Source organism: Terrapene carolina, unplaced genomic scaffold (genome assembly GCF_002925995.2).
Source record: "Terrapene carolina triunguis isolate 2854851 unplaced genomic scaffold, T_m_triunguis-2.0 Scaffold194, whole genome shotgun sequence".
Lineage (NCBI taxonomy): Eukaryota > Metazoa > Chordata > Testudines > Emydidae > Terrapene > Terrapene triunguis.
In genome coordinates, this window is record NW_020664545.1 from 97,437 (window position 1) to 118,458 (window position 21,022).

The 21,022-nt window shown below is 41.1% G+C and overlaps 1 protein-coding gene across 1 annotated transcript in view; it reads left to right on the forward strand.

Moving 5' to 3' along the window:
- Positions 1 to 20,128, forward strand: part of AP1M1 (adaptor related protein complex 1 subunit mu 1) — a 29,250-nt gene extending 9,122 nt beyond the window's left edge. Inside the window, exons 6-12 of the mRNA XM_024194272.2 lie at positions 5,093 to 5,219; positions 6,348 to 6,490; positions 7,933 to 8,004; positions 9,724 to 9,882; positions 10,310 to 10,435; positions 16,680 to 16,755; positions 17,379 to 20,128. Of these exons, the coding sequence (XP_024050040.1) occupies positions 5,093 to 5,219; positions 6,348 to 6,490; positions 7,933 to 8,004; positions 9,724 to 9,882; positions 10,310 to 10,435; positions 16,680 to 16,755; positions 17,379 to 17,401 (726 nt within the window). The 3' untranslated portion in view covers positions 17,402 to 20,128. The remainder of the gene's footprint in view (positions 1 to 5,092; positions 5,220 to 6,347; positions 6,491 to 7,932; positions 8,005 to 9,723; positions 9,883 to 10,309; positions 10,436 to 16,679; positions 16,756 to 17,378) is intronic.
- Positions 20,129 to 21,022: the final 894 nt, after the last annotated feature.

The window sequence follows — 21,022 nt, forward strand, 5'->3', positions numbered from 1 at the left end:
CTTTCTTTCTTTTTTAATGAGAATTGTAATAATCTGTAAATATGCAAACACAAAATGAAAGCAGAAGTCAGTGTATGAATAGTCTTAATTAGTCTATCAAATTATAGTATTACATTTGAAATAATTTACATGTCACCAGATTGAGTGATTGATAATGGTAGTAACTTAAGCTGTTATAAATAATACTCATGTACCTGCATTTATATTATGCTTCTTAATAGATTTTTTTCAGCCGTCAGGGAGCTTCTTTTCCATGCTAAACTTGAAAAACAAAGGGACTCCTTGTATTCCTGCCTAATCCTCACACTCTGAATAAAACAAACTCTATGCTACTCTCATGGAATGACTCCCAAGGATGTATGCAGTGTTGTTGTAGCCCTGATGGTCCCATGATATTAGAGTGACAAGGCGGGTTGAGGTAATATCTTTTATTGGAGAACTTCTGTTGGTGAGAGAGACAAGCTTTTGAGCTACATAAGAGTTTTTTCAGTTCTGGGAAAGGTACTCTTGAGTGTCACAGCTTGTCTTTTGAAAGCGTTGTGCATGTTTCCTTTGAGGATGAGCACTGATAAGTCAGATATAGAGTAATCGCTTTGTGGAAAGTGTACACCCACAAGAGAGAGGGTGGTATTTTTTTTTTTTTTTATCATTTTACTGTGGGAGTTTATTTGAGAGCGTAGTGATTGTCTGGTTCACCCAGTTAGTTGTTGGAAACATTTAGTCCACTGGATGAGGCATACCACATATGGGTCTAGGCATGTGTAGGATCCATGGATCTTGAAAGGTGTATTGTAAGGGGTGTTGCTATATCTCCACTGCTACAATGATCCACAGGTTTTGCACCTGTTGTTCTGGCAGGGTCTGGTGCCACTTTGAGTAGGTGTGTCCTGGTCTGTGCGGAGCTTGCCTCTGACAATGATCTTGGAGAGGTTAGGGGGTTGTTTAGAGTGATCTGACATTCCTTTTTTAAAGGGACAGTTCCATAGTTAAGCCCTCCTGCAAGTGTCCTGACTTTTTCTTAAAAACGGGCAAATTGTCCGTATTTTCTGTTTTCTGTCTCTTCTTCTCCCACCCCCCCACCCCCACCCCCCCCCAAATCAGTACTGGCGGTTCCTGCTGCTGGCCAGATCCCTGCTCGCCAGCTGCCTGCTCACCAGCGGTGAGTGGGTGGGGGGGTCCAATGGCCAACAATGGTGGTGTGTGTGCAAGGCTGATGGTGGGCAAAGCTGCAGAGCGCAAGGCCAGCCATTCCCCCTGTTGGTCCATCAGCACAGCCCCCACTGCATGTTGGCTCTCAGCCAGCAGGGCCCCATCCTGTTTCCGACCGGCACTGACTGTGCGCTGCAGTGGCTGGTGAGAGCAGGCAGGCGCCATGCGGCGGCCAGTTACGTGTCGCCTCTGCTGCCCACCCATCGGCCCTTTACATGCTCCCGCTCTCGCTGTCCTTTCCCTGCTTTGCCACTTCACCCTCTCTCCCCTCCCCCTCTCCTCCATATTCCCCCACCCCCCCGCAGGACACGTCCCACTCCCAGCGCTGTGCAGAGAACCAGCCCCTGGTCGGAGCATTCAGTTCACCAACAGCCTGGCCAGCAGGCTCCTTCCTTCCCCCATTGCCTCTGGCTGGGTTGGTGCCCCAGGAAAGTGCAAGACCCTCCAGCCCAGGGCACTAGCCAGAAGGAACCAAGTCCTACATGTGCCAAAGCCCCGCACAGCGCTGGCATGGGGCAGCCTTTCCACCCCTCAGCTAAGCTCTGGAGTGGCAGCCGGGGAGGAGAGAGCGATTTCGAGCCTGTTCCCGGGCAGGGGCTTAGCAACCTCTTCATTTCCCTCTCCCCACTGTATCTTGCCCCGAGGGCTGCTCCATCCCTTAGGCACCCTCCCCTGCTGAGCCACCTCTCTGGCCTGGTTTGCTGAAGCCCCTTCAGTCAGGTTCTCTGGGCCCTGGTGCACAATGCCTCTGTAGGGCTTAACCCCTTCCTGCCCATGCTGTAGCCGGGGAACAGGAGGCAGCTGGGTTATGTCGGTGGCCAGCAGTAGCCTGGAGGTGTTAGCTGTCTTTTGACACTGTGAGGGCAGGAAGGGACAAGCTGCTTCCAGCCATAGGGGAGCGGGCAGGGTGGGAGGGGAGGAAAGAGATGAGCTCCTCAAAGACATGGGCCAGGTCATCCCTTCTCCCCTGCGGCTGGAAGCAGCTCCCGTCCCTTCCTTTCTACACAGTGCCGAAAGGCTGCTGCTAGCCACATTCTGGTGTGAACCCTGGCAGAAATCTGGGGACGGGGGGCACGCGATCCTGCGTTTTACACACACAGACACCATGTCTTACCTCGGGAAGATGCGGCGCCAGGTACCAGGAGAGGCGGGTCCGTCCTGGGGGCTCAGCCAAGCATGGGGGGGCAGAGAGTGCCGAGTAGGGAGGGTTAGGTTGGTCGGTCACCTGCCCCATGTGAGAGAGGTGTATGGGAGTGTGTGTGTAGGACCTCTCCCCGTGTGAACACTAAATAAAAATAATCCAACTATGCAATATTTATTTTTAACAAAGGCTCAGTCAACTTGATGTTAGTTTGAACATTTGAACTGCATAGTTCTGATTGATTGCTGTTGAACTTGCTTGAACACTAGTAATTTTACGAACTGTCCCATATTCAGCATAGGGAAATATGGTCACCCTAGGGTTGTTTGAAGGCCAGAAGAGGGGGTTCAAGAACAGCCTGTTTCAGGATGGAGTCCCCATTGAGTATGGGTTGTATTGTTTCATGATACCCCATATGGCTTCCAGTGGAATGGTAGGTGACAACTTGGGCTGTGGAGTCAAAGGGGGTTTTACTTCTGTATTGAAGCAGATACGCTCATGGTATTTGGGAGGCCCGTTCCATGATGTGATCTACTTCTCTGATGGAGTGTCCTTGTTTGGTGAATGCAGTTTTGAGTGTGTTAAGGTGTATATCCCGGACTCTCTCTTTAGATATTCTGTGGTATCTGAGGGCCTGGCTGAAGATAACAGATTTCTTGCTGTGTTTTGAAGTGGTTACTGGATCTACCACACCTACCTTCATAGATCCAGCAAATACTTAAAGAAACAATTTCTCAATTGGTGTCTTCCTTGTAAGGTTGATGAACTTAAATGCTGTAATTTCAAAATTAGGGCTGTTGATTAATCGCAGTTAACTCCCGTGATCAACGCAAAAAAATTAATCGCAGTCTTAATCACACTGTTCAACAATAGAATAGCAATTGAAATTTATTAAATATTTTGCATGTTTTTCTATATTTTCATATATATTGTATTCTGTGTTGTACAGTAATTGAAATCAAAGTGTATATTTTTTATTATAAATATTTGCACTGTAAAAATGACAAACAAAAGAAATAGTATTTTTCAATTCATCTCATACAATTACTGTAGTGCAATCTCTTTGTTGTGAAAGTGCAATTTACAAATGTAGATTTGTTTTGTTACATAACTGCACTCAAAAACAAAACAATGTAAAACTTCAGAGCCTACAAGTCCACTCAGTCCTACTGCTTGTTCAGCTAATCGCTCAGACAAACAAGTTTGTTTACATTTACAGGAGATAATGCTGCCTTCTTCTTCTTTACAATATCACCAGAAAGTGAGAACAGGTATTTGCATGGCACTTTTGTAGCCAGCATTGCAAGGTATTTACATGCCAGATATGCTAAACATTTGTATGCCCCTTCATGCTTCAGCCACCATTCCAGATGACATGCTTCCATGCTGATGATGCTCATTTAAAAAAAAGGTGTTAATTAAATTTGTGACTGAACTCCTTTGGGGAGAGTTGTATGTCCCCAGCTCTGTTTTACCTGCATTCTGCCATATATTTCATGTTACAGCAGTCTCGGATGATGACCCAGCACATGTTGTTAATTTTAAGAAAACTTTCACTGCAGATTTGACAAAACGCAAAGAAAGGTACCAATGTGAAATTTCTAAAGATAGCTACAGCACTTGACCCAAGGTTTAAGAATCTGAAGTGCCTTCCAAAATCTGAGAGGAATGAGGTGTGGCGCTTGCTTTCAGAAGTCTTAAAAGAGCAACCCTCTGATGCGGAAACTACAGAACCCAAACCATCAAAAAAGAGAAAATCCGCCTTCTGCTGCTGGCATCTGACTCAGATAATGAAAATGAACATGCATCGGTCCGCACTGCTTTGGATTGTTATTTAGCAGAACCCATCATCAGCATGGACGCATGTCCCCTGGAATGGTGTTTGAAACATGAAGGGACATATGAATCTTTAGCGCATCTGGCATGTAAATATCTTGCAACGCCAGCTACAATAGTGCCATGAGAATGCCTGTTCTCACTTTCAGGTGACATTGTAAACAAGAAGTGGGCAACATTATCTCCTGCAAATGTAAACAAACTTGTTTGTCTGAGCGATTGGCTGAACAAGAAGAAGGACTGAATGGACTTGCAGGCTCTAAAATTTTACATTGTTTTATTTTTGAATGCAGTTTTTTTGTACATAATTCTACATTTTTTTAAGTTCAACTTCCATGATAAAGAGGCTGCCCTACAGTACTTGTATTATATGAATTGAAAAATACTATTTCTTTTCTTTTTTACAGTGCAAATACTTGTAATCAAAAATAAATATAAAGTGAGCACTGTACACTTCGTATTTTGTGTTGTAACTGAAATCAATATATTTGAAAATGTAGAATACATCCAAAAATATTTAAATAAATGGTATTCTATTATTGTTTTACAGTGCGATTAATCGCGATTAATTTTTTTAATAGCTTAACAGCCCTATTCAAGATGTATCCTAACAACAACAGTCTTATTACCTATTTTTTGTTAGTAAACAAAACTCTACATGTCATCCTCAACGCAATATATATTCTGCACCAACACTCAAGATCTTTGTCCAAATGTACGAATTTGAATGAAAAATGTGTTTCCCGGGATTATGGTTAAGTTTTCAATGTGATTTATTTTGGGTTCCTATTCTTGTGAAAACAGATAATTGTAAAATCATTGCACGTAGTTAGAGATTGACTCCACCTTCCTTTGCTCTTTAGTCTCTAAGGTGCCACAAGTACTCCTGTTCTCTTTGCTCTTTAGGTTAGTGCCAATGGAAATGTATTGCGCAGTGAGATAGTTGGATCCATTAAAATGAGGGTCTTTCTCTCAGGAATGCCAGAGCTTCGCCTCGGTTTAAATGATAAAGTACTCTTTGATAATACAGGACGTGAGTATGTATACATTTCTAAAACCATACAGGGATATTCCCTGGTTTCTTTGTCTTTGGGGCACTTAAGGCAATGCAGCACGTCAGTTCAGATAACAGGATTTATTTTAGGATGGTGGGTCTTCTAATTTCCTAGTTGGGAAGGTTGTGTCACTGTATAAGAGTAAAGAGTAATTTTAGTGTTAGCAACTCATTTAATGTTTTATCAGATGGGAAACACTCCTTTCGGGGGCAGGAAGCTTAACAGATTCATTTGCTATTTGCCGTGAAGACCTGGTCTTTGTTCAGTTAAGAAATTGTCCATTTCTAGCCTTAATGGCTACTTATAAAACAATGATGATTTCCATCGTGCAGGCTCATATACCTGTGAACCTCATTTTAAGGAACCATCACTTGTTTTAGCCCCAAAGTTACCTACGTTACATGCAAATTTGGTGTCCTCTCTTATTGCTGAAAATTATTTACAATTAAATTGTAATTTAAAGAATAATTTTATAGAAGGAGCTATTCACACTAAAGGAATTAATCCCGCATCTTAAGTTGCTGCATTAATACTTTTTAGTGTGTCTCATTTTTTCTTTGTTACAGAGTCTTAAATGTGGGCATTGGCAGATTGAGGTATATGGAGGTGTGTATTCAAAGCATATGAACAAGAGAGGAGGTAGTGGGAGGGGAGTTGAGGAGGAATTAAAATACAGTACAGTCTGTCTGGGTGTCAGGATAGATGCATTGGTTGCAAATGAGTGGCAACCTCATCCTCGGTTGTGCACTTGTGAAATGTCAGGGGGAAATACTTCTTCCTTACGTTCTTTGGGACATGTAATGCTTTTCTTTCCCTTAAGACCAGAACTCCAATTCCATATTTCCGGTGACTGTACTGAGCAAAAAGAGTAGAATACGTCACTTAAGTTGATCCACTTCAATGGGCTACTCCCAAGCTCTTTCCACTAAGATTCCTATATTCCTGAAGTTACTGTACTGAAGTTAGAAATAGTGTAGAAGTAGAATAGAATTAATGTGGGGAGTATGAGCAGCTGACTGCTCAGTTGCTTTATAATCTGCTGTGATGGCCTAAGAGGTAGGCTTTTCATGTGCTACACAAATTGGGGGTGTATGTTTTCCTGATAGGTGGCAAAAGCAAATCGGTGGAACTAGAAGATGTAAAGTTTCACCAGTGTGTTCGTCTCTCTCGCTTTGAAAACGACAGGACAATTTCTTTCATTCCACCTGATGGAGAGTTTGAACTCATGTCATATCGTCTTAACACCCATGTAAGTCTGGCTACGTATTTTGATCTAGACTAAAATGAATTTGTGCATGAAAACATTTTATATTGTAGGTAAAACTGTAAAAGGCCTTTCCACTTTCACTGAAAAATGGTTTCTTTAAAAAAGTATGAGTTTTAGATATTATCGAGCTAGCTGTTAATAGTGAAGTTCCATGCTTACCTGAAGTAGGCTATATAGACTACTTCACGGCACTGGGAAAAGGAGAAGCAATTACTACCTAAGGGCTAGTCTACACTGGCAACGCTAATGTGCCTTGTGTGGTCGCAGTGCAGCGCTCTTAAAAAAAAAAAAACCACCTCCACGAGGGGCGTGGTTCCCAGCGCTGGGAGCGTGGCTATACTGCACTTTCTATACTAGCGCTTTACAGCGCTGAAACTTGCTGCGCTCAGGGGTGTGTTTTTTCACACCCCTGAGCCAGAAAGTTGCAGCGCTGTAAATTGCCAGTGTAGACAAGTCACTGAGTTGCCTACTGAGAGAAAGATGAGAGAGCAAACACCACATACTGATGTGTAGTCACATTACTTAACACGCTACTGGAAGATGCTTGGATACAATGGTAATGAGCGCATTATAAGAACTAATCTAGAAAGGGGAAGACCAAGGCAGTAAGATCTTTCTTTACTACAACCACCTGAAGAAGCTGGCAACATACAGTGAGGAGGAGAAGAAGAGAGAATTTTATTGGGTTTAAAGCCTATAGTGACATTTGTGCATTGACCCATTTGGAGCAAAAACATTGTAAAGGACCTGCCTGCCCTCTTATGCTGGGTATACCTATGATGGGGGAGACTGGAAAACCTACTTCATCAGTAAGTACCCAAGAACGGTATTCATCTGCCATGTCTCTGTATATATCGAGGACCCATACTCTGCAAAATTCTGGCAAGAAACAGCAAACTCAGAAGACCTTAAAAGCCTGTGGGACTTCTGACTTTTTTAATTATTGGAGTACTGAATTTAAACAAATACTTTAAGTCCAGAGTTATTCTCTCTGTTTTTAGGGCTAGCATTGTTTAATAACTCAAATGCCCTGAGTTACTAAATTTGTTGGGTTAGAGTGAGAATGTTTTTCTGCTTTAGGGGTTAATTTCTCTCAGAGATTAGGGTTAAATTAAGAGTTAGATACTCATGTAATTGAAATTATCTACTTTTTCTTAATCTATAAATACTTGTCAAACTATACATATGGAATATTTTAAGGACTTCTTGACTAACGCTCAGGTCTCACCTGATCATTATTTTTGCATATTACATATTTAATATGTTTCTGCCCAGTATCTTTGGAATCTGATCTAACTCTTGTCTTAAAGAGCACTATGGGCTTCTCTTATTGATTTTTTTTTTTTTTTTTTTGCTCTGTATGGAAATGTATCATTTTCCTGACAAGGTCAAAATAAGACTTATATTTGTTTGTTCTCCAACAGGTAAAACCACTCATCTGGATTGAGTCTGTGATTGAGAAACATTCCCACAGCCGCATAGAGTATATGATCAAGGTCAGAGATCTCAAAATGCCTGCGCTTAATTTCAGTCTCCTTCTACAAGGCGAACCATGTACACTATTTTACTTTAAACATTTTGTTACTTAAATCGTACATTTGATTTCTGGAAAGCTGCTCCTGTGACGGGTTAGATCCCCCTTCTGGAATGCCACCTGATGTACTGGGGTTTCACTGAGCCCCTTCTGCTCCACCAGCCTGGATTCTCTCTCCAGCCTCTTGCAGTACACACACACACAGGTAGGGCCACACCCAGCTGCAGACACAGACTGAAGTCAGCTGTGTGTGAGAGGATTCACCCAGCACTCACATGCCCACCCCCTTTGGGGAATAAACCCAAAATAATACTGTCTTGCACTGTATAGAAAGATCTGCACAGCGCAAGCTCATAAAAATTCGCCATCTCCCTCAATGTTGAGAGCTATGCACAACTTCTTGCCCCACCCAGAAATTAGAAATTGCACAAACTGAGTTTAATAATGAACAAAACAAATTCATTAACTATAAAAGGCAGATTTTAAGTGATTATAAGGGATAACAAACAGAACCAAGCAGATTACTGAGCAAATAAAACAAAACACGCATACTAAGCTTAAGATCTTAAAGAGACTGGTTTCAAGAAGTAATTTCTCACCCTAAATGTTATTTTAGGCGAGTTGTAGAGTTTTGTAGCTTAGAGTTCCAGTTATTTCTTCTTACAGACTGGACTCCCATCTCAGTCTGGACTCACCCCTGCCTTTCCCCTTAGTTCCTTTGTCCCTTCAGTCTTTCTTCTTGGGTAGGCAATGGAGAGGAAAGCCTAGATTAACCCTCTCCGCAGCCTTAAAAAGGATTTACCTAAAGCAGGAAACCTTTGTTTGATCCCCATCCCCCTACAGAGGAAAAGTGCCAGCAGTGTCCAAGGTGGTATTTTGCATCAGGTGACATTATCACCTGACCTTGTAGTGTCAATGCAGCATCCCAGAAAACTCCTCAGGGAGGTGGGAGATTAGTATCTTCAGAGTTCTGTTCTCCTTAAATGGCTCATTCAGGATGATTGCTTACTGTTTGGTGGCCGTTTCCCCAAGTACACACACAGTTGTAATTGTTACATAGTCAATATTTCTAACTTCAGATACAGAAATGATACATGCATACAAATTGGATAATCACATTCAGTAAATCATAACCTTTCCAATGATATCTTACATGAGCCATCTTGCATAAAGTGTATCTTAGTTATGCCATATTCATATCATAACCATATTTCTATGAAGAATATGGTGTGTAACATCACAGCTCCTTCCATAAATATTTATCTGTTTTTACTCAATTCAAAACCTACTCAGCTAGTGCAGAGGATGTGTTCTGCCTGTAAGGCAGTATGACTTACTAACAGGATAGTGCAAGTTTTTTAATTTAAAAAAAAGAAGTCTTAACATTAGTGTTTGTAAAAGCACTTTAAAGATATAAAGTCTTATACACATGCTAAATGTATTAATAGGATCATAATGGATTATATTCATCTTTTGCATACTTCCATTTGACAGTTAATCTAGTTCTGATCTCTCCATTACACTTTTGTGCATGGATCTTTCATAAGACTCCTGACAGAAAAGGATGTTTTACAGTTCCCAGCTCTCTGAACCTGATCAAATAAGATTTTGTTAAAACCTGCAAATTGTGGTGTTTATTGGGAGGTGGGAAAAATAAAAACCCATTGCTTACTTTCTCTAGGCAAAGAGTCAGTTCAAGCGGAGATCAACTGCCAACAATGTGGAGATTCACATCCCAGTTCCAAATGATGCAGACTCACCAAAATTTAAAACCACAGTGGGCAGTGTCAAATGGGTTCCAGAGAACAGTGAAATCGTCTGGTCCATTAAATCATTTCCGGTAAGCTGTATTGGTATCCCTTATTGCTGCTACTGTAAGCTAGTGTGACTTTTATTAAAAGTAAATCTTCTATTTATGGAATCTAGAATTTGACTAAAATTTGTTCTAGGCTCAGTTCTACTGTACTGTTGGACTACTGGTACCATCTGCTTTCCCTCTCCCCTCATTGTAGGATTGGCACTTGAGGCAACAAGTACTTACCTTATCATTTTAAACTGGAAAAGCAAACAGGAAATCTTACTGTTTTTTCTAGATCTTGTTTAGTATTAGTAACTTAATGCTCAGTTTTAGCCTTTAGAAAAGGGCTAAATGACTCTGCATTTTCATAGTTTTGCGCTGGTATGAGACCTTTGAACACACAGAAGCACTTTGGTTTTTAAAGGATATTTTCTGATAGAATGATTTGTTTGCCTTCTTCTTTGGATAGGGGGGAAAGGAGTATCTGATGCGGGCTCACTTTGGGCTTCCAAGTGTTGAAGCTGAAGATAAAGAAGGCAAACCTCCCATCAGTGTCAAGTTTGAAATTCCATATTTCACCACTTCGGGAATACAGGTTAATAAGACTAAAAATTTAATTTATATGAATGGAATTTGTTTTGTTCATTTAGCTGCTGGATAATGCTCTTTGTGTGTAACTGAACCAAAAGGTGATGGTGTGATATTATGGTTTTATAATGGTACAGAATGTGGCTTGTCAATTTAAATTCAACTACATAGAAGTACAAATCTGTTTGGACATTATGAATGATCTTTTCAGTCCAAGTTTAAAAAAAATTATTATAATTGTTTGAAGCTAGTCCCAATTAACTTTCTCATGACTAAGGGTGTGTACTCCATTTTTCTACCACTAAGCCAAAATAGATGTAAAATAGATTTAAAATGTTTAAAGGAGGCTGCAACTAAAAGAGAGAGCTCAGTTTTGGGTTTTATTATTCCCAAAGCAAGCAAAAGCTTCTGAAAATGGGAATATTTATTTAGTTAAATCATAGGATTAGAATTTGGCCTGTTGGTGCATTAAATATTTTGAACCTCCAGAAACTGTGTGTAAGTTGAGGACTTAGTATCCTTGTTCATCATAATTCTAAGATTTTGTACAAAACTTCTGTCTTCTTTTGTAAAAACAGTAAAAGTCATATTAGACTCATAGACTTTAAGGTCAGAAGGGACCATTATGATCATCTAGTCTGACCTCCCGCATGATGCAGGCCACAAAAGCTGACCCACCCACTCCTGGAATAATTCTCTCCCTTGACTCAGCTGTTGAAGTCCCCAAATCGTGATTTAAAGACTTCAAGTCGCAGAGAATCCTCTAGCAAGCGACCCCTGCCCCATGCTGCGGAGGAAGGCGAAAAACCTCCAGGGCCTCTGCCAATCTACCCTGGAGGAAAATTCCTTCCCGACCCCAAATATGGCGATCAGCTGAACCCCGAGCATGCGAACAAGATTCTCCAGCCAGACCCTCCGGAAAAAAGTTCTCTGTAGTAACTTTTAATATCCCATCATTGACCATTGTTACTAATTACCAGCGATGGCACGTTATTGACCTATTGACTAAAATCATGTTATCCCATCAAACCATCCCCTCCATAAACTTATCAAGCTTAATCTTAAAGCCAGAGAGGTCTTTCGCCCCCACTGTTTCCCTCGAAAGGCTGTTCCAGAACTTCACCCCTCTGATGGTTAGAAACCTTTGTCTAATTTCCAGCCTAAACTTCCCGACGGCCAGTTTATATCCATTTGTTCTCGTGTCCACATTAGTACTGAGCTGAAATAATTCCTCTCCCTCCCTGGTATTTATCCCTCTGATATATTTAAAGAGAGCAATCATATCCCCCCTCAGCCTTCTTTTGGTTAAGGTAAACAAACCGAGCTCCTCAAGTCTCCTTTCATACGACAGGTTTTCCATTCCTCGGATCATCCTAGTGGCCCTTCTCTGTACCCATTCCAGTTTGTATTCATCCTTTTTAAACATGGGAGACCAGAACTGCACACAGTACTCCAAATGAGGTCTCACCAGTGCCTTGTATAACGGAACCAGCACCTCCTTATCCCTACTTGAAATACCTCGCCTAATGCATCCCAGGACCGCATTAGCTTTTTTCACGGCCACGTCACATTGCCGACTCATAGTCATCCTGCGATCAACCAGGACTCCGAGGTCCTTCTCCTCTTCCGTTACTTCCAACCGATGCGTCCCCAACTTATAACTAAAATTCTTGTTAGTCATCCCTAAATGCATCACCTTACACTTCTCACTATTAAATTTCATCCTATTACTATTACTCCAGTTTACAAGGTCATCCAAATCTCCCTGCAGGATATCCCGATCCTTCTCCAAATTGGCAATACCTCCCAACTTTGTATCATCCGCAAACTTTATCAGCCCAGTCCTACATTTGGTTCCGAGGTCAGTAATAAATAGATTAAATAAAATCGGACCCAAAACCGAACCTTGAGGAACTCCACTGGTAACCTCCCTCCAACCTGACAGTTCACCTTTCAGTACAACCCGCTGAAGTCTCCCCTTTAACCAGTTCTTTATCCACCTTTGGATTTTCATATTGATCCCCATCTTTTCCAATTTAAGCAATAATTCCTCATGCGGTACCGTATCAAACGCTTTACTGAAATCGAGGTATATTAGATCCACCGCATTTCCTTTATCTAAAAAATCTGTTACTTTCTCAAAGAAGGAGATCAGGTTGGTTTGGCACGATCTACCTTTTGTAAAACCGTGTTGTAATTTGTCCCAATTGCCATTGACCTCAAGGTCCTTAACTACTTTCTCCTTCAAAATTTTTTCCAAGACCTTGCATATTCCAGATGTTAAACTAACAGGCCTGTAGTTACCCGGGTCACTTTTTTTCCCCTTCTTGAAAATAGGAACCACATTAGCTATTCTCCAGTCCAACGGTACCACCCCCGAGTTTACAGATTCATTAAAAATTATCGCTAACGGGCTTGCAATTTCTCGTGCCAGTTCCTTTAATATTCTCGGATGAAGATCATCCGGTCCGCCTGATTTAGTCCCGTTAAGCTGTTCGAGTTTGGCTTCTACCTCGGATACGGTAATGTCAACCCCCCTCCTTTATTCCCATCCGTCACGCTGCCACTATTCCTGAGTCCTTCATTAGCCTCATTAAAGACCGATGCAAAATATTCGTTTAGATATTGTGCCATGCCTAGATTATCCTTAATTTCCACTCCATCTACAGTCTTAAGCGGTCCCACTTCTTCTTTCTTTGTTTTCTTCCTATTTATATGGCTATAAAACCTCTTACTATTGGTTTTAATTCCCCTCGCAAGGTCCAACTCTACACGGCTTTTGGCCTTTCTCACTCCATCTCTACATGCTCTGACCTCAATAAGGTAGGTTTCTTTGCTGATCCCTCCCATCTTCCACTCCTTGTACGCTTTCTGTTTTTTCTTAATCACCCCTCTGAGACGCTCGCTCATCCAGCTCGGTCTAAATCTCCTGCCTACGAACCGTTTTCCCTTTCTCAGGATACAGGCCTGCGACAGCTCCTGCAACTTCAACTTGAAATAATCCCAGGCGCCTTCCGCCTTTAGATCAATAAATATGTTAGTCCAATGTACTTCCCTAACTAGTCGCCTTAATTTATTAAAGTTAGCCCTTTTGAAATCATAAACCTTAGTCTCCGATTTAATTTTGTTAATCCTTCCATTTAGTTTAAACCGAATTAGCTCATGATCACTCGAGCCAAGGTTGTCCCCTACAACCATTTCCTCAACGAGGTCCTCACTACTCACCAAAACCAAATCTAAAATGGCATCCCCCCTCGTCGGTTCAGCAACTACTTGATGAAGGAATTCATCAGCTATCACATCTAGGAAAATCTGAGCCCTATTATTGTTACTAGCATTTGTTGCCCAATCTATATCCGGGAAGTTAAAGTCTCCCATGATTACACAGTTCCTATTAGTATTTACTTCCCTAAAAACATTAAAGAGTTCTCTGTCCATATCCAGGCTAGATCCCGGCGGTCTATAGCACACCCCAAGCACTATCCCAGGGGAGGTTCTAGTAGTTCTTTTACCCAGTGTGAGTATTGCCCAGACAGACTCCGTCTTATCCATTCCATCACTTATTATTTCTTTACAGTTTATCTCATTGTTGACATACAATGCTACTCCCCCACCTTTACCTTTGTTCCGGTCTTTCCTAAACAGCACATACCCCTCCATACCTGTACTCCAGTCATGACTACCGTTCCACCACGTTTCGGTTATTCCTACGATATCCGGTTTCATTTCTCGGACCAGGAGCTCCAATTCCTCCATTTTGTTACCTAGGCTTCTCACATTGGTGTATAAACATCTTAATTTATGCCGTTTGGCCTCTCTCACATTTGTTATCCAATTTGGTACGGACACCGTACCGCCAGTATGACCTATTAGTCTAGTATCCATCTCCCCCCCCTTCTCCTTATGTCCAATCTCTTCCCCCCGGCTGTAACTGTTCTTATCTCATCGACCTCCCTCTCAATGTTATAATCTGGTATGGAGATTAACTGGACATCTCCCAACCGTCTCCCCCAAATTCCTAGTTTAAAGCTCTTTTGATGAGATGAGCCAGCCTCCCTCCCAGAAGTCTATTTCCTTCCCTACTTAGGTGAAGTCCGTCCCGTGAGAACAGTTTTCTGTCCCCGAAAGCCTCCCAGTGGCCATACATCCCAAAGCCCTCTTTATAGCACCACTCCCTTAGCCAACTATTTATCATCACAATCCTGTCACCCCTTTGCTGCCCTTCTCTAGGAACAGGCAGAATCCCACTGAAGATGATCTGAGCCTCGATTTCCTTAAGCGTCTTCCCCAGCCTGGCATAATCTCCCTTGATTCTCTCCAGCGAGAACCTAGCCGTGTCATTCATTCCTACGTGAAGGATGATCAAGGGGTTCTTACCTGCTCCTTTTAGGATCCTTTTCAACCACAGGTCCACATCCCGTATCTTAGCGCCCGGTAGACAGCACACTCTTCTGTTCTCTGGGTCCACCCTGGTCACAGGCCTGTCTAACCTCCTCAGTAAGGAGTCCCCAATCACATAAACCTGCCTTTGCCTGGTGACAGTGCGATCTACTAATCTATCCCCTGTTCCCTCTAGTTGCAACCCCTGTCCATTCCTATTTTCCCTTATAATCCCCCTTATGCCATCCTGTATCCTCCCGGGGCCCAGATTTGGTGCTGTCTCCATCAACTCCTCCCCTCTTTCTATGGGATTAGCCGCTCTTCTCTTCTTCCTCCCCCTCCCCCCCTTCAGTTACCACCTGCTGCACCCCTTCCTCGTTTTCCAAACACCCAAACCTGTTCCTGAGCTCTATTTCCCCTTCACTGGCCCTCCTTTTCCTTGGCCTGCTTCTCACGGTCACATGCTTCCACTGCCCTTGTTCTCCCCCCGGCGTTCCCCCCTCACAGGCCTTTGCCCCTGCTTCCATCTGTACCCCTGAGCATTCCCCTTCAGCCACTCCTTGCCTTTGCTCCATCAGCTGCTCGAACCCCCTTCTAAACTCTACCAGGGTATCTACCTGCATCTCCAAACCTCGGATCTTTTCTTCTAGCAGCTCTATTAGGCGGCACTTCATGCAGACATACCTCTGTTCAGGCACCCCCGCTAGGACCATGTACATACCGCAGCTGCCACATGCGATCATCTGCATTGTGTCCCCTGCTGCTTGGCTCATGGCTGCTGTTGTCTGAGCCCGCCTGCTGACCTCTGCCCTCCGCATCTGGGGGAACGCAGCACACGGGACACCACGCCCTCCTGCCTCCCCTTCCACCTCCTCCAATGAGACTCCCACTCAAACTCCCCTGTTAGCAGCCTGTTTGCCGGCTCCTATGCCGCTGCTCGCAGCTGTGCCGCTGCCTGGCTGGGTGGCTGCTTTTATAGGCCCCCTAATCAGCCAAGCTCCGCCCCCTAATCAGGGCTCAGCTGCCCTCCCAGCACGCTGCCCCTACAGGCCTCTACACATACAAGCACTACAAAGACAGCCGCAAATACAGATACCTTCTCCTCCAATGGAACTCCCACTCAAACTCCCCTGTTAGCAGCCTGTTTGCCGGCTCCTGGAATATTGGAATTGTATTGCAAGATCAGTCCAATGATCCATCTAGTATAATACCATGTTTCCGATAATGGCTAATCCCACATGCTTCAGGGAATGTGAAAGAAAATCCTTTATGAACTGAACCATGAGAATTTATATTATTAATTTTTAAAATACATCCATCTCATGTAACTGGGTGCTTTTATTATCCTTATGCATGTTTAATCTTCTGAAGCTTACCTAGCTTTTGTATGTATTGCATAGAAAAACGTTTTTCCGGTTTACAAATTTCAAACAGACTTTTTTAGTTGAGTTTAATATCTCCCTTTCTCTTATGAAGTATAAAAAGCACTTTGTGCTACTCCTTAGGGTTAGGGTTATTTTGTATACCTCTCTCATATCCCCCATCATTTTGTCTCACCTCTGAATATTCTCTCTTCAATGTCTCATATGGAAGCATTCCATTCTTTTAATTTTGTCCCCTTGACTCTGGATACCTACTATTTCTGCTATATCTTTTTGAGATGAGGTGATCAGAACTGTGCACATTATTCCAGGTGTGTTACCAGTTATTTACATGGCATAATATTTTTTAACACATCCCAGCATTCTACTCAGTCTTTTTTTGGCCACTGCTGCACATTGAACTGTTCAAGGCTTTTTGCCTAAAACATATCTTCTATTAAATGTTGCTAGGCTGAAGTCGAAAAGTAATTTAATGTGTTTTCTTTTCAGGTCCGCTACTTAAAGATAATTGAGAAGAGTGGCTATCAGGCTTTGCCATGGGTTCGCTATATCACCCAAAATGGAGGTAAATAGCAAAGCTATAGATTGTAGACACTGAAGTTGCCCATGTAGTTTTCCCATTAACACACTTTTCTCTTTGTTGTATGTTCCCAAGATAATTTACCAGCATGATTCCACTAGACTTCTCATTCTTTAATAATGTGCAGTATTGCTACAAATTATATTCATAAATATATTCCTCTCTCCATTTACCCTGCTTTTATGGAAGTGCCACTGTTGTGACTTTATAGTTAGGCTTGGGTTGAGTATTTTGCACGTAACACAGAGATTCAACCCCTTTGGCATATACATTTTAAGAAAATACACACCTCAAAGAAAAGACGGGCAGTCATGGAATCTGTTAAGCATTTGGGAAGGTCCAGTTTGGTGAACAGAAATTCCTATTCCTGGAATGTTTAACTCTAATGAGGCAAAATTTCCTTTAATTGGCTATTGAGCATGTAAACAGCTAGAGTTCTTCTAACATGGTCCTTTATACAGATCTCATTGTTGTTTTGAGTAATCTTTGCTTTAATTTGGCATTGGTATATCATAAATATTTCTGCTCTGATATTGCTACTTTTTTGTATTAATAAAATAAGATGAACTAATTTAACTAACTCTTCTGAATTTATTTTTCTCTTGCAGATTATCAGCTCCGAACACAATAGTACTTTTTCGAACCAGAACAGATGACAAATCTTCAGGTCTAGAATTTGTTTGTAGAAAACTTTGTGGTAGTGAAGGCTGTGAACATTGTCTCCAGGGTATTATATCAGCAAACTTGAACTGAGGAGGAGAGAGAGTGGTTTGTTTTTTTAATTGTGTTCAACACTAAGTGTTTGAACTATTAGTGCAGGTTGTATGGATGTCTAATTCTTAAAGCATGTTACTACTTCTGCTAAATGCTGATCATATTAGGAGTAGCAGTTATTTTGAGAAGCCAGGATTGCCTTGCTAGTCATACTTCAACGTTCCATATTTTAAAAGTGTGTAAATACCATCTTTAAAACCAGTGGAAGCATTATTTAAAAAACTAGAGAGGTCATGGTGCAACTGAAGTGGCTGCTAAGCATTCTTAGTTGTAAATAACCCTGGGCCTTTATTTCACACTGAAAACACCTGACAGTTTTGAGGCTTATTTCTTAGCTTGCAAAGGAATGATTAAAGGTAGTGATGAGTCAAGAAAGGTTAGGTTCTAAGTTCAAAATAAAAGTTGGTTTTATTGACAAAGTTCAGCCCATTTAATATCTGTCAAACCTTGAGATATTGGGGGTGGTGTTTGTAAGCATAAATTTGATAAAAAAATACAGGTGCATAAACTACCATAGTAACTTGAAGGGGAAGACACATCAAGAATAAATGCCCATAGTCTCTGTGGAGTATCGTGGTCAATGCTTGTTCAAATTATGGAGCTAAGATGCAAAGCTGAGAAGTCCAAACAAATTAAGAAAACTCAATATCAACTATCATATAAAACTTGCTTGGCTTTGATATTTCTAATTGCAAAAAATCTAAAAATTAAAGGTCTCAACTTGTAAATATTAAACTTCAGATTAACCATATTGGCTTTTAAATGTTTAAAACAAAATTCAGCAGATGGAACATGTTTGTAAGTAGTAATAACTAATAGTACTTCAGGCACTTCCTGATAACTGATTGCTGTCATTAGAGGGGCTGGTAGATAAAAGAATAAGAAATTACATATCTGTCATCCAGGTTAGATTTAGGTAAATTCTTTTTTCTTCAATTTTCAAGAATTTTACATTTTCTTCAGCTTCGCCTGAAAGGCTACTTTCTTTGACAGTCTCTTCCACTTGTAAATCACAGTTCAAAATGTTACACTTTCAAGCTTTAGAACTTGTTTTTTTACTTTTTTTTTTTGAGGATGCTGCAAACTGCATAATTGCACCAATTTCAGAAAATGTTAAACAGTGGTTATATCAGTGTTTTCTTTAAAAAGGACTTAACTTTTATTTTTAATGTGAATTTATTGCTCCTGCCAGGTTTTAGCTTAACATTGAAGACTGAATATCGCTGTCCACAACTGATGCAGCACAGCTAATTGGGGTATAAGGTTTACCACCCCTACTCTGCCATGCTAAAGTGCCTGAGCTATGCCCCAGAGGGGAGAAGTCACTGTGCCTGTTTGTTCCTTGTAGATTTTTGTGGACCATATGTATGCAATATTATTTAGAAATACTCACAAAATTCCACTGAACAATTTAGCTTTGATATTAGAGGAGGATTTGTTTCAGAAAGGACTAATTCTGCTGAAGATTGTAATAGCATTGTTGTTAAAGCAGCTGGAAAATCACATCATCATAGCTGGATAATTAGAATATTAAGTATGGATGCATGTAGTTTTCTGGAGTAAGGTTATAGGATTTTATTATCCACCAAAATGTTAAAACAAATTAAATCCTCTTACCCCAGATTTTGGTTTTACTACTGTCATTTTTGGTTGAAATTTTAATCTTGAGACCAAACTGACCATTTTATAAGTTTAATATAAAGTACTTGCTAACCTGTTACATAGCCCCTCAGATGTTGTCTTCAGCCTACATTGTTTATGTAGTACTTTTAATCATTTGCTTGTTAAATGTGGCAGGTGTTATAGTTTTGGTTTTCCTTGTTGAAGCATGTACCTTACAAACCAGAACAGTATTTTACTGGCTCTTTGCAGCTGCTGAAGTTCGATTATATTGGAGTGGCCATAGGCAGCAAAGAACAAGAAATCATTCTTGCAGCACTAAACTCACTGTCATTCTTCAGTCGCTGTAAGGTAAAAGGGTCTGAAACTGCCTGTGGATTAAAGTACCTCTAGTTAAGAGGATTGATTCTGAACTCCTGGACCATGTTTTATAAATGCTGAAAGTATTAATTTAATATGCCCAATTTAATTACTATCACACTATAAGAACTGTCAACATTAAATATTTGCAGTACGCAGGTCAATTAACTACATGTGCGTATTTGTCAAACTACACAAATTACAGTAAAAAGACCTTCACAGTTTGTCGTTCACATTATCAGGTACTTCAAAAAAGGCCAATTTAATCCAACAGTGGCCCAAATGTTCTGTATCTACCTACTATATGGATGTAAGGCAGAAATAAGAGCTGTGACATTAGTTAGTGCTGGTCTTTGTTTAGAGACTATTTCTATATTCCTCTTCCTTGAGCTAAATATTAAAATTTGTTCCTTTACAATTTGCAGTGGCGGTCTTCATTGTGCATTGGTAATTTGTCATCTCCTGGCTGGCTTCTATAAGTTTAGTTTGGCAATCTGCAACTGTGAATTGAGTAGTGTTGCTCTCCTTGTAGACAATTATTTTAAACAAGATGTTCACCACTTACATTTTCCTGCTCATTTTATAATAAAGAGATATGTATGTATTCACCTAGGTTTCCAAATCAGTGTGGTTTCATAAACTCTTAAATTAGTTAGCCAGAATGTGCCAATTCCTATCATAAGTAGCTGGGAATTCAGCAATATAAACCAGCCAGGCTATAGTTCCTTGTTGCTTCGTGTGGGAACACTGAAAGGGTAACATCTTACAATCACTTTGTTCTGAAATGTGCACATCTAATTTTAGTAGCACCTTGGCACATTTGAGAACATTCCTGCAAAAATGCTGATTTGTAGGACCAAAAACAAGAGGCTTAACCTGCTGTGGGTGATACAGTTCTTACTTTTATAGGCTTGTTAATTTGAAACAGTGCTCGAGCACATACAGACCTTTTAATAACCTATCTGCCCTTATGTTGCAACAGCCCTTTTTCAAACCCAATAATAGTTGAATGGAAGTGCTACATGAATTCTTACTACCAAAAAAACCTGCTGAAAATGTATTCCTTTAATTTTACCATAAATAGCGCTTATTACATTAGTAGTTTCTTTGAAGATAATTCATACCTTTTTCTCACAGACTATAGTTTAACTTTTTGGTATTTAAAATATCTTTAGGTTTAATCTGAACTAACTAATTCAGGTTTAGTTAAACTAACCATGATGGTGAAAAATCAACCTCCTTTTTACTTATGATGAAGGGGCCCAAGGCCCCTTTGCGTTCTCCACACCACCTCCTTTACTTCCATCGCAAACTTTTAGCAAATCCTGCTGGAAATTGCCCTCTGTTCGTTCTCTCTTCCCCCTCCCCCCAAGGGGACACTGCTCCTGCCCCATTACCCGGCCCCTTCCCTCTAATGGGTACTATCTCATCCCCTGTTCCCACTCCTACCTACACAACTGCTCTGTAATATACTGACCCCTGCTACCACATTGAAGGC